This window comes from Odocoileus virginianus, chromosome 7, assembly GCF_023699985.2.
Source record: "Odocoileus virginianus isolate 20LAN1187 ecotype Illinois chromosome 7, Ovbor_1.2, whole genome shotgun sequence".
Classification (NCBI taxonomy): Eukaryota; Metazoa; Chordata; class Mammalia; order Artiodactyla; family Cervidae; genus Odocoileus; species Odocoileus virginianus.
This window is the reverse complement of record NC_069680.1, coordinates 23,696,538-23,709,867: the sequence shown is the minus strand read 5'-3', so window position 1 is coordinate 23,709,867 and position 13,330 is coordinate 23,696,538. Positions and strand designations below refer to the sequence as shown.

Genomic DNA, 13,330 nt, shown 5'->3' with positions numbered 1-13,330 from the left:
CTAGATACTGCTTTGTTTTGGCATCTGGCTGTCCATGTCTGTACCATTTTGCATCCCCACCTTCAGTGAATGAGTACTCCTGTTGCTCTGCATTCTCACTAGCATTTGATATTCAGGTTATTGGATTTCAGTTATTGTAATAGTTGTGTAATACTGATTTTTTAAAAATTTCAGTTTCCTAACAACAAATGATATTGAGCATCTTTTTATTTTTTGAACATCTTTTTGTATTCTTGTTTGGCATCTGTACATCATCTTTGGTGAAGTGTCTCACTAGATATTTTGCCTGGTTTTTAATTGGGTTGTTTTCTCGTTGAATTTTAAGAGTGCTTTTTTTTGAATACCAGTTCTTTCTGAAATATTTTGCACGATTTTCTCCAGTCAGTGGCTTGCCTTTTTATTCTCATAACAATGTATTTCACAGACTCGAGGCTTTTAATTTTAGTGATATCCGGCTTGACAATTATTTCCTTCATGGATTGTGCTTTTTGGTGTTTTATCTAAAAACTCATCGCCATAGCCAGGGTCTCCTAGATTTTTACCTACGTTATCATCTAGAAGTTTCGCATTTTACATAATCTGTGATCCATTGTGAGTTAATTTTTTTTGAAAGGTGTGAGATATGTGACTAGATACTGCTGTTTTTTGCATCTGGATGTCCAGTTGTTACAGTACCTTTTGTTGTACAGACCGTTCTTTCTCTCTTGAATTATCTTTGCTTCTTTGTCAAGGGGCAGTTGACTATATTTATGTGGACTTTGTATTCTCTTCTGTTGCTTCATTTGTTCGTTCACCAGTATCACACAAGCTTGATTATTGTGGCTTTGTAGTAAGTCTTGATGTCAGGTGGTGTCAGTCTTCCAACTTTGTTCTTCAGTCTTGTGTTGGTATTCTGACTCTTTTTCCTTTCCGTATAAGCATTAGGATTAGTTCGCCAGTATTCACAAAATAAGTTGCTGGGATTTTGATTGAGATTGCATTCAGGCTGGAGACTTGGGAAGAACGGACATCTCAGTCAAAATGAACATGTAATATTTTCCATTTGCTTATGTCTTTTTTGATTCCTTTTGTCATAGTTTTGTAGTGTTTTGCATATGGATTCTGAATATATTGTTAGATTTATACTTAGGTGTGTAAATATTTTTGGTGAGTTTTTAAAATGGTACTGTGTTTTTAATTTCAAATTCTAGTCATTGCTTGTATATAGGAGAGCAGTTGCCTTGCATATCAACCTTGTGTCCTGTAATCTTGTTGTAATTGCTTATTAGTTTCAGTTTTTGTTGATTCTTTGAAATTCTCTACATAGTATGTCATGTCATTTGTGAAACAGTTTTATTTTTTTCCTTTTCAGTGTGTATGAATATCTTTTATTTCCTTTTCTCATATTATTACACTAACTAGGATTTCCAGTATGATATTGAATAGAAGTAGTAAAGGAGGGTATCATCATCCTGTTCCCTATTTTAGGGGGAGATGATCCAGTTTCTTATAGTTGAGTATGATGTTAACTGTAGATTTTTTTGTATATGTTCTTTACAAAGTTGATGAAGTTTCTCTATTCATAGTTTGCTGAGAACTTTTAGTCATGAATGGGTGTTGGAGTTTGTGTAATGTGTTTTCTCTATCAATATGATCATACTTTTCTTTTAGCCTCTTGTGATGGTTGGATTACATTAATTGCTTTTCTTTTTTAAATTCTCTAATATTTGAACCAACCTTGCATACCTGGGGTTAATCCTACTCTGTCATAGTGTGTAATTCTTTTTATACATTGTTGGGTTTGATTTGCTAATACTTTGTGAGGATTTTTCCTTCTGTGTTTATGAGATATTGTTACATAGTTTTCCTATCTTGTAATGTCTTTTTTCATTCTACAAACCTGCTTTTTTCATTCTACTTCATTCTCTTCTAGCCTTTTTCCATTCTGTGACTTGGAGTGTGTGAATATGATACACAGGTTTTGTTATTAATATATTTGTTCATTTAAATTGTTCATCTGTAACATCCATTCAGTCTCTGACAAAGCATTTTCTTATGGTGCTCCATAATTTTCATTGTATGGTTGTCATTTAATAACATTTAAATTCATGTTGAATTTTAAAATGAGAAATATCATAAACTATTTACAGAAAATGGTTATATTTTGCAATCTCTAGATTTCTTTAGGAAAAATTTGTGGGATTTTCTTCTGTAGGATTATAGGTACATTAAAATAATGGTAAGGGGGATACTTTCACTATCCTTTGGCTAATAGGGAGAAATGTCATAGCTCTTTGTGCTTGTGTAGGAACTTGTACCTAAAAAAAATTATGAGCTCATATGCCTTATGAACACAAGAGTAGTCACAGACCAGGCCTGGCTGGCAGCTGGGGATAGTTCTCCTGTTCGCACTCACTTTTATGTTCTCCATCTTTCTCTCACTCATCATTTCTTTCCCAGCTTTTGCATGGAACAGAAAAAAATAAGTTGAAGAAAAAGTTAAATTGATTTTTCTCTGTTGTGTTTTTTCATCAGTGTTTCTACAACTAAAAAGTTTTGCAGGATATGACTCTTCTGAGAGTCAGAAGAGAGTGGCAAAAAAGAAGAAATTTTAGGAGTTACTCAGCTGAGTAAACTACAAATAGAAAAAGTTAATTATTAATAAAGAAAAAATAAAGATAAAAATGACAAGCTGTTTCTATGTCTGCTTTTTCACAGACAGAGAATTCCCCTAATGGACCAGATTGTGGTTATGGCTCCTTTCACCAGCAGTACTGGCTTGATGGGAAGATCATTGCTGTGGGGGTGATTGACATTCTTCCATACTGTGTATCATCTGTATATTTGTACTACGATCCCGATTACTCATTTCTGTCTTTGGGTGTCTACTCTGCGCTCCGGTAAGATTGCTTTTGACAATTGTAATGGGTTATATAGAACTTAAAATATTTCTTCATTTGATTATATTTTATTATATAACTAGAAATTCTCTTAGGTAGTACATAATTTGCTGCTCTTGTAGTCTCTTGTATATTCGTATTTAGATATAACACTTTTAGAACTGTGGCCACAGTGTGTGTGCGTGTGTTGCTTCGGTAGTGTCCGACTCTTTGCGACCCCGTGGGCTATAGCCCACCAGGCTCCTCTGTTCATGAGATTCTCCATTTCCTCTCCCAGGGGATCTTGCTGACCCAGGGATCAAACCCACGGCTCCTGCATTGGCTTTTGTCTGATGGTAATTCCCTGGCTTCTTGAGGTGTCCATCTTATCTAGTGTTTGAGAAGTCATTGAGATGCTTTTGCTGTTTAGTTTATGCATTTATTTATTAAGCTCCCCTGTCAGAGCCACTCAGTGGTTTTTAAATGGTACATTCTTTATATATTTTTTGTCATCCCTATTTTGTGTATATATATATATTTTATAATTAATTAAAGCTTATATGAATCTGGCATAAATGAACTAAAGCCCTCTGAGTCTGTTGGAAGAAATGTACAATTATATAAAGTATATAGAACAGGAACAGGGAGTCCCTGACCATTGACCCTATGACCTCATCCAAAGATGGTTTGCTTTTTATGTTCATTGCTGCAAATGTATGCAACATAGCACACATGTTTTTAGGTGCATTATCCTGATGATAAAAAGAGTGGGGTCTTGTCTCATGAAAATAATTTGCTTTTATTTTTATTCCTGCCTGTCTTTGTGTACATGCGGTAGAGGAAGGAGGAGGATTGAGAATTATTTTTCTGTTGTTTGTGTGGGAGCTTGTCTCTTTTTTCTCCCTGTTGTCACTGAAGCACTTTTTTCTCTTTGTTTTTCCCATTGTTTTTTCTGATGGTCACGATTTTCACATCAAGGTAAAACATACTTTGAAATTATTTTATTTATTGTATATGTGCTTTTCTCTGAATTATAAAAGTAGCAGGTTGATTTTTTTTTTTTTAAATCATTAGTTGACTTAAAAAGAAATACGGTCCATAATTGATTTTTTATGTGTTTTTCAGTGGCCCACATACTGATACTTTCAACATGACCTGACCTGTCTCTCAATACCATATTATATAGCAAATTTTAAAAATAGTGTTTACAACAGACCCTATAATAATCTTTTATTTTTCTTATTTATTTAATTGTATTTTGTATAAAACTAATTGAAAACTATTCGGGACTCTGTGGTATCTTTGTGACTGTGAAATTAGAACTGATTGTTTAAAAGCATTCTTATTTTGTAACTTTGGAAGTGCATATTTCAGAAAAGATACTTTTTCTTTGTACCAGAATTATTCAGTACTTTGAAATTATTGCCATTTTCTTCTTCCTTTATTTTTTGTGTCTCTAACTTTACAGTGTGTAGCTGTGGATTTGTCTGGACTTCTCAGATCAATATTAAGAATATTTATTCTTACAGAATAAATCCCAACCTCTGTATGAAATATTTTATTTCTCAATGAACGAAGAGATATAGAAATCCTGTTGCATTTGAGGTAGCAAATAATCAGCTCCCAGAAAAAATTGTTTCCAGCAGTCTATTTGCTGCTTGATCGAGCTCTTGAAAACTCTGGAGCTGTAGAGGTTTGAGGAAGTAGCAGAGGAGCCTGCGGAGCATGCAAGTTGGGGCCAGTGGAGGATGAGGAGATTGCCACTGCATTGCAGCCTTGCAGTGCTCTGGAGAATCTCAGCTGCTGAATTTATAGAAGAGGAGAGGCAGCCAGCAGATTGACATTATGAAGTGAAGCTGGGGAGAGTAGGTTACAAGTTAGCAATTCTGTTATTGATTTCAATGTGTTTCCGTGAAACCTGTTAAATTTTTCCTCCATTTCTTCAGTTTCTTAAGCAATTGTACAGTCAGTATAGGGTTTCTATATTTTAATTTGTAATCAAGTATAGATTTGTATGTAAGCTGGTCTGCAGATTTTAAAAACATTTGAATTGGGGTTCATGAGCATGGAATTTATTTACTTTTTCTTTTTTGGCAAGATGAATTTTAGAAGTGTAATTAATTTGCTTAACAGATGTTTGAGCACAGTCTATGTCCTGGAAGTGCGTAGATGTGAATCAGACACTTCCAGCTTTGTTAAAGCAGACAGTAAATTAAAAAACTGACAGCAGAATTTTAGAGACTCCTTTGTCTATCCAGCTCGAAGGAGTTCATGTTTGGCTTCCCTGGTAGCTCAGATGGTAAAGCATATGCCTGTAATTTGGGAGACCAGGCTTTGGTCCCTGAGTTCGGAAAATCCCCTGGAGAAGGGAATGGCAACCTACTCCAGTACTCTTGCCTGGAAAATCCCATGGACAGAGGAGTCTGGTAGGCAACAGCCCATGGGGCCACAAAGAGTCAGACACGACTGAGTGACTTCACTTTGACTTTGCCTTTGTCCTATAACAAAAATAAAATTGTGGTAGTGGGCACGAGGCCCTTTTTATATAGGGTGGTCAGGAAAGACCTCTCTAGCCAAGAAAGAATAAAAAGGAGCCAGCTCTGTGAAAATCTGAGGATAGAAGTCCAGGTCAAAGGTAGCAAGTCCAAGTGTCCTGAGGCGGTTGGAATGAAGAGAAGGCAGGCCTTAAGGGCTGGGATGCAGGATAGGATCTAGATAGTGCTGTGTAAGGAGGGCAGCCAGACAGTGGTGTTGAGGGGCAGATGGAGAACGGCTTACAGGTGACAGTAAGGAGGTTCACTTCAGTTCAGCTGCACAGTCGTGTCCGACTCTTTGTGACCCCATGGACTGCAGCATGCCAGGCCTCCCTGTCCATCACCAGCTTCTGGAGTTTACTCATACTCATATCCATTGAATCGATGATGCCATCCAACCATCTCATCCTCTGTTGTCCCCTTCTCTTCCTACCCTCAATCTTTCCCAGCATCAGGGTCTTTTCAGATGAGTCAGTTCTTCGCATCAGGTAGCCAAAGTATTGGAGTTTCAGCTTCAGCATCAGCCCTTCCAATGAATATTCAGGACTGATTTCCTTTAGGATGGTTGGATCTCCTTGCTGTCCAGAGAACTCTCAAGAGTCTTCTCTAACACCACAGTTCAAAAGCATCAATTCTTCTGCACTCAGCTTTCTTTATAGTCCAACTCTCACGTCCATACATGACTACTGGAAAAACCACAGTTTTGACTATACGGACCTTTGTTGGCAAAGGTCTCTTCTTTTTAATATGCTATCTAGGTTGCTCATAGCTTTTCTTCCAAGGAGTAAGCAATTTTAATTTCATGGCTGCAGTCACCATCTGCAGTGATTTTGAGCCCCCCAAAATAAAAGTCTGTCACTGTTTCCCCATCTATTTCCCATGAAATGGTGGGACCAGATGCCATGATCTTAAGTTTTCTGAATGTTGAGTTTTTAGCCAACGTTTTCACTGTCCTCCTTCACTTTCATCAGGAGGCTCTTTAGTTCTTCTTCGCTTTCTGCCATGAGTGTGGTATCATCTGCGTATCTCAGGTTATTGATATTTCTCCCACCAGTCTTGATTCCAGCTTGTGCTTCATCCAGTCCAGCATTTCTCTTGATGTACTCTGCATATAAGTTAAATAAGCCAGGTGACAATATACAGCCTTGACACACTCCTTTTCCTATTTGGAACCAGTCTGTTGTTCCATGTCCAGTTCTAACTGTTGCTTCTTGACCTGCATACAGATTTCTCAGGAGGCAGGTCAGGTGGTCTGGTATTCCCATCTCTTTCAGAATTTTTCGCAATTTGTTGTGATCCACACAATCAAAGGCTTTGGCATAGTCAATAAAGCAGAAATAGATGTTTTTCTGAAACTCTCTTGCTTTTTTGATGATCCAGCGGATGTTGGCAGTTTGTCTCTGGTTCCTCTGCCTTTTCTAAATCCATCATGAACATCTGGAAGTTCATGGTCCCCGTACTGTTGAAGCCTGGCTTGGAGAATTTTGAGCGTTACTTTGCTAGCATGTGAGATGAGTGCAATTGTGTGGTAGTTTGAGCATTCTTTGGCATTGCCTTTCTTTGGGATTGGAATGAAAACTGACCTTTTCCAGTCCTGTGGCCACTGCTGAGTTTTCTAAATTTGCTGGCATATTGAGTGCAGCCCTTTCACAGCATCATCTTTTAGGATTTGAAATAGCCCAACTGGAATTCCATCACCTCCACTAGCTTTGTTTGTAGTGATGCTTCCTGAGGCCCACTTGACTTCACATTCCAGGATGTCTGGCTCCAGATGAGGGATCACACAATTGCAGTTATCTGGGTTGTGAAGATCTTTCTTGCATAGTTCTTTTGTGTATTCTTGCCATCTTTTCTTAGTATCTTCTTCTGTTAGGTCCATACCATTTCTGACCTTTATTGTGGCCATCTTTTCATGAAAAGTTCCCTTGGTATCTCTGATTTTCTTGAAGAGATCTCTAGTCTTTCTCATTCTATTGTTTTCTTCTATTTCTTTGTACTCATCACTGAGGAAGGCTTTCTTATCTCTCCTAGCTGTTCTTTGGAACTCTGCATTCAGATGGATATATCGTTCCTTTTCTTATAGAACTGTTCCAACTTCAGCTTCTTCAGCCTTACTGGTAGGGGCCTAGGCTTGGATTACTGTGATATTGAATCGTTTGTAAACAGAGATCATTCTGCCATTTTTGAGATGGCATCCAAGTACTGCATTTCAGACTTTTGTTGACTATGATGGCTACTCCATCAAATGGCTACTCCATTTCTTCTAAGGGATTCTTGCCCATAGTAATAGATACAATGGTCATCTGAGTTAAATTCACCCATTCCAGTCCATTTTAGCTCTCTTGATTCCTAAAATGTTGATGTTTACTCTTGCCATCTCCTGTTTGACCACTTCCAATTTGCCTTGATTCATGGACCTGACATTCCAGGTTCCTATGCAGTATTGCTCTTTACAGCATTGGACTTTACTTCCATCACCATTCACATCCACAGCTGGGTGCTGTTTTTGCTTTGATTCTGTCTCTTCATTCTTTCTGGAGTTATTTCTCCACTTCTGTCTAGTAGCATATTGAGCACCTTACTGACCTGGGGAGTTCATCTTTCATTGTTGCTATCTTTTTGCATTTTCATACTGTTCATGGGGTTCTCAAGGCAAGAATACTGAAGTGATTTGCCATTCCCTTCTCCAGTGGACCACGTTTTGTCAGAACTCTCCACCATTTTATCTAAGTGTGACACCAACCCAATGTGAGGTTACCTCACCTGATTAATGACTAATGAAAGACTGCTTAGATTGCTCTGTGCGTTTATGGCGGGCAAGAGTGGAAACTGGAAATCTTTTTGGAGCTTGTTAGAATTGTCCAGGGGAGCCATAATGGTGGCTTGGACCAAAATATCTGAGGTGGGGGTGGTGAGAAGTGGTCTCATTCACGGTATTTGGAGATAGAGCCAGCTGGACTTGTTGATGGGTTGGATACGGGAGGTGAATCTTTAAGGATGGCTCATAGGGTTAGGGCCTGAACAGCTTAGGGGTGGAGTGGTGATGCAGTTCACTGAGATGAGCAGGGCTGAGTGAAGGAGGGCTGGGCAGTCCTCTTTAGAGCTGGGTGGTCCTGCATTTCGGTATCAATGCATTCTTTTCTGGTTTGAACTTTGAGAGTGGATTAGTTTTAGGAATAATAGGATCTCTTCTGGTTTAACCTCGTAATGTTAAGTCTGTTTGGATTTAGAAATACTTTTGTTGTAAAGATGAACTTTTAGGGTATCAACCCTTCAGTGATTTAAATTTGAGCCTGCAAAATGCACAGACTATTCCCTTAAAAAATAAACCTCTCCTTGGATTTCAAGCATCCATTGCTAATAAAAACAAAGAAAAAGAAATTAAAACCTTTGGGAAACAAACATAAAAACAAAACAAGCAACTGTTCTGATACTTCAGAAATGTACTGAAGTTTTGCTTAAACTTCTCCAATGCAAGCGGTCATTCAGTTGGGCAAATAGGATGGAATTCTGTGCCCAGATTTATCCGGATACAAATTAAAACCACATCAAGCATAGGCATTGCTGACAGCTTCTTTGTTCTATTAATCCTTGCTGGTGTCAGTAAGTAGAGAAAAAGCAGTGAGATAACATGTTTTCCCGCTCTTTGGTTTTAGAGAAAATAAGAGAGTAGCATCTGGACACAGGAAAGAGTAACATGTTATATATAGTTGAAAGTGTTTGCATGTAAAGGGTCATAAGAACATTCTTACTGAAATTTGTTGGTTTTTGAGTTTTCTAAAATTTCTTGTACTGTTTTTAACCTGATATACCGAGTCTTTGAGAACTCCAAGTGATAATGAATAATGACATGAAATTATATTAAATAGGTCTTTGTACTTTATGTCATTTGAGTTTTTATACACTGCTGTGTCCAGTAAAGTGCAAATCAGAATTTTGGTGCATTTGCTTAAAATAATACAGTTTTTTTTTTGTGTCTCTTTAGTAAAAATCATCTTAAAGTGTTTTTAAAATTGTTTTTCTTGCAACACTTGGGTTTTTTTGATAGCTTAATGTCAGATTTGATCAAATATATTACCAAATTAAATAATACTTTGAAATTGGAACTAGATTTAACCGTACTTTCATCTTTATTCTTTTCTTGGCAGAGAAATTGCTTTTACTAGGCAACTTCATGAGAAAACACCTCAACTCAGCTATTACTATATGGGCTTCTACATTCATTCATGTCCCAAGATGAAATATAAGGTAAAGTTGATTTTCACATGTGTCTTCTGTAGATTGAAGTTATGAAAATTAGTGCTTTTGTAATTTCTCATCATTTCAACATGATTGTATATTTTAATGTAAATCATGAATTATTTTTAACTGTGTCTTAAACTTTTCATAAAATCTAGCTTCTTCGTTGCTTAAAGCCTTGCCTGACAAATAGGTACTTAGTATTTGTTTAATATAGGTTAATCTGTAGAAATTCACTGAAGAGCTAACAATCCCAGCTATTCTAGGACTTCAGTAAGGCCCTGCTTACTTGGGATAGCACAGTAATACCCATTAAGAAATCTACCTTCTTAAGGTACATCCTCAAGGTATGTATGTATGTATGTGTGTGTGTGTGTGTGTGTGTGTGTGTGTGTATGTTTAATGTGTTATTTTTGGAAATTGAACAGAGCAGTTATCTTCAGAGGAAAATATATTCATATACATTAGAATATTACATATATGAGTATGATTCACATTTAATTGCTGCAGTTACATTTGCTGCTCTTTTATTTAGAGTATTTCATACGTCTCCTATTGTAATTAATAAGTTTAGTTACTTTGTCAACCCTAAAAAATATATATATATATATATATATATATATACATACATACACACACACACCTGTCTTCTTTATCCATTCTTCTCTTGATGGGCACTGAGGTTGCTTCTGTATCTTGGCTATTGCCAGTAATTTTGCAGTAACATAGGGATGCATGTATCTTTTTGAATTAGTACTTTTCTTTGGAAAAATACTCAGAAGTGGAATTGCGAGATTTGTATAATGTTTCTATTTTTAATTTTTTGAGGAAGTTTCATACTGTTTTCCATAATGACTGTACCAATTTGCATTCCCACCTATAGTGTCTGAGGGTTCCCTTTTCTTTACATCCTGATCAACACTTATTTGTTGTCTTTTGGTAAGAGCCATTCTCACAGGTGTGAAGTGATATCTCATTTTGATTTTGATTTACATTTCCCCAATGATCAGTGATGTTGAGCATCTTTTCATGTGCCTGTTGACCATTTGTATGTCTTCTTTAGAAAAACGTCTGTTCAGGTCCTCTGCCCATTTTTTAATTGAGCTGTTTGTTTTTTGATGTTAAGTTTATGACTCTCTTTAATGAAACTCTTTGATGCTTTCTAAGTATTAGTAGCCCGCTGTAAAAGTATAAAACAGTATAAAGGAACAGACTACATCTTGCCCACCATAATAACAGTAACCAAGTAACCTCTACTCTACTTGGAGCACTGCTATAAGCTCTGAAGATATGAAAAAATTTCAACATGAACCTTCCTCTTAAAACTTGTAATATAGATGAAGATTGCAGGTATTTTATGTAAAATCAGGTCAATACAGTGGTCTGGTAAGTGGCCTAGGAGTCTGTAGGGTTTGCTGCATAAGGTATGGAATAGGGAAGGATTTAACTAAAAGGGAAGAGAGACCCCCAAAAGAGAGTAGGTATGACGGGGAAGCACATTTCATGGAGAAGGAGCATTTAAGTAAGAATTAGTAGGTGACAGTGCCATACATATTCATATAAAAAAGGAGGGGGAGGGCAGCCAGTCAGTCAGTCTGTTTTGTAGCTATAGCTGTTATGAGTGTTTTGGGGCCCTGTCTGCTGTTGACAATGTACATAACAGTGTAACTATAATAAATATTAATTGGTTTATATATAAAGTATGTAACAGTGTTTCAAGGAATAACTCAGAAGCAAAATAAGTTCATGAATTGGTAATTTTAGTTTGTGGTTGTGTATAGTGCTTTTAACATGGTAAGATATGTAAATGTTAGGTTATTAGAAATAATACCTAGTAATGTTTGCTAGCAGTTCCCAGTGTTTTAATATTCTCCTCAGGCTAAAGTTCTTTGTAAATACAGGCGTACCTCAGTGATACTGTGGGTTTAGTTCCAGACCACCACAATAAAGTGAATATTGCAATAAATCAAGTCACATGAGTTTTCTGATTTCCCAGTACACATGAAAGTTATACCATGCTGTTAAGTGTGCAATAGCAGTATATCTAAAAATACAATGTATATACCTTAATTAAAAAATACTTATTGCTGAAAATGCCAGCCATCATCTGAGTCTTCATCAATTCGTGATCTTTTCACTGGTGGAAGGTTTGAATTAGCAAAATGTGACACAGAGGCACAAAGTGAGCAAATGCTGTAGGAAAAACAGTGCTGATGGACTTGCTTTTTGACTCAGGGTTTCCTCAAACTTCAATTATAAAAAAGCACAGTATCTGCAAAAAGCAGTAAAGCAAAGTGCAATAGAAGGGTGTATACTTGTATTACTAAACTTGATATTCCTTAATTATTAAGCCATTTTAATTACTCATACTAGTGAATAAAAAATATGAAGATATTGGGAGTATTTTAAGAATGACTTTTTAGGAATCTCACCTTTGCTTTTCCACATCCCCAATATTAATATCTTTTGGAAATTTGGGAACAGTATTAAAACCTATAAAACTAGAGTGCAGCCCTGAGTGGAAAAGGCAGGTAATGGGAACACTCACTGTAACCATTCAAAGCAAAACTTTAAATATTTGTGAGGTAATATCATAATGATAAAATATTGAATATTTTGTAAAGCCAATGTTTTCTTGGCATGGTGGTTTGAAGACTTTTAGGTCCTCAGCGTTAAAAACATGGTGTTTTTAATTTTTTTATTGTTTAAGAAAATTGTTTTCATTGCATCATGATTGAAAGTAAGTCATTTTAAGAAACTGAAGAGTAAAAATATTTTCATTTCAGTTAAGGATATTTTATTATATTTTGAGCAGATCAGAACCCTCAATTTTGAGAGAATAATACAAATGGGAATTTTCAACCAGAAAATGTACTGTTTGAAATTTTAAGATGGGTATTGGTCCAAGCATGAATATTTCTCATTTCAAGTTGACGATGTAAAACTAAAGACCAATAAAAGATAACTCGACAGAAAATGACTAGTTAAATTAAATGACTATTAAATGACTAAATGACTATGAAAATTTTTTTCACTTATAGAATTGAGGGTAAATTTCACATATTACTGTAATAGCTAAAATTATCTTCATTCTTAGAGCATAACTAAGTTTTCAGGGATTAGTAGTGACATGTTTTTAGCTGTAAAATATATGGTGGAAAATACACAGAAGTGGTTTTTACCTGTGGAAAATTCTGAAAGAGATGGGAATACCAGACCACCTGACCTGCCTTTTGAGAAACCTGTATGCAGGTCAGGAAGCAACAGTTAGAGCTGGACATGGAACAACAGACTGGTTCCAAATAGGAAAAGGAGTACGTCAGGGCTGTATATTGTCAGCCTGCTTATTTAACTTATATGCAGAGTGCATCATGAGAAATGCTGGGCTGGAAGAAGCACAAGTTGGAATCAAGATTGCCGGGAGAAATAGCAATAACCTCAGATATGCAGATGATGCCACCCTTATGGCAGAGAGTGAAGAGGAACTAAAAAGCCTCTTTATGAAAGTGAAAGAGGAGAGTGAAAAAGTTGGCTTAAAGCTCACCATTCAGAAAACTAAGATCATGGCATCTGGTCCCATCACTTCATGGGAAATAGATGGGGAAACAGTGGAAACAGTGTCAGACTTTAATTTTTTGGGCTCCAAAATCACTGCGGATGGTGACTGCAGCCATGAAATTAAAAGACACTTACTCCTTG

General features: G+C 36.5%; 1 protein-coding gene across 10 annotated transcripts in view; it reads left to right on the top strand.

The window, feature by feature from the left end:
* ATE1 (arginyltransferase 1) overlaps positions 1 to 13,330 on the top strand; it is a 160,257-nt gene that overhangs the window by 70,678 nt on the left and 76,249 nt on the right. For all 10 annotated transcript variants that reach the window (XM_020910812.2, XM_020910804.2, XM_020910793.2 and 7 more), the window contains 2 exons: positions 2,698 to 2,879; positions 9,541 to 9,640. In XM_020910812.2, the coding sequence (XP_020766471.2) occupies positions 2,698 to 2,879; positions 9,541 to 9,640 (282 nt within the window). The remainder of the gene's footprint in view (positions 1 to 2,697; positions 2,880 to 9,540; positions 9,641 to 13,330) is intronic.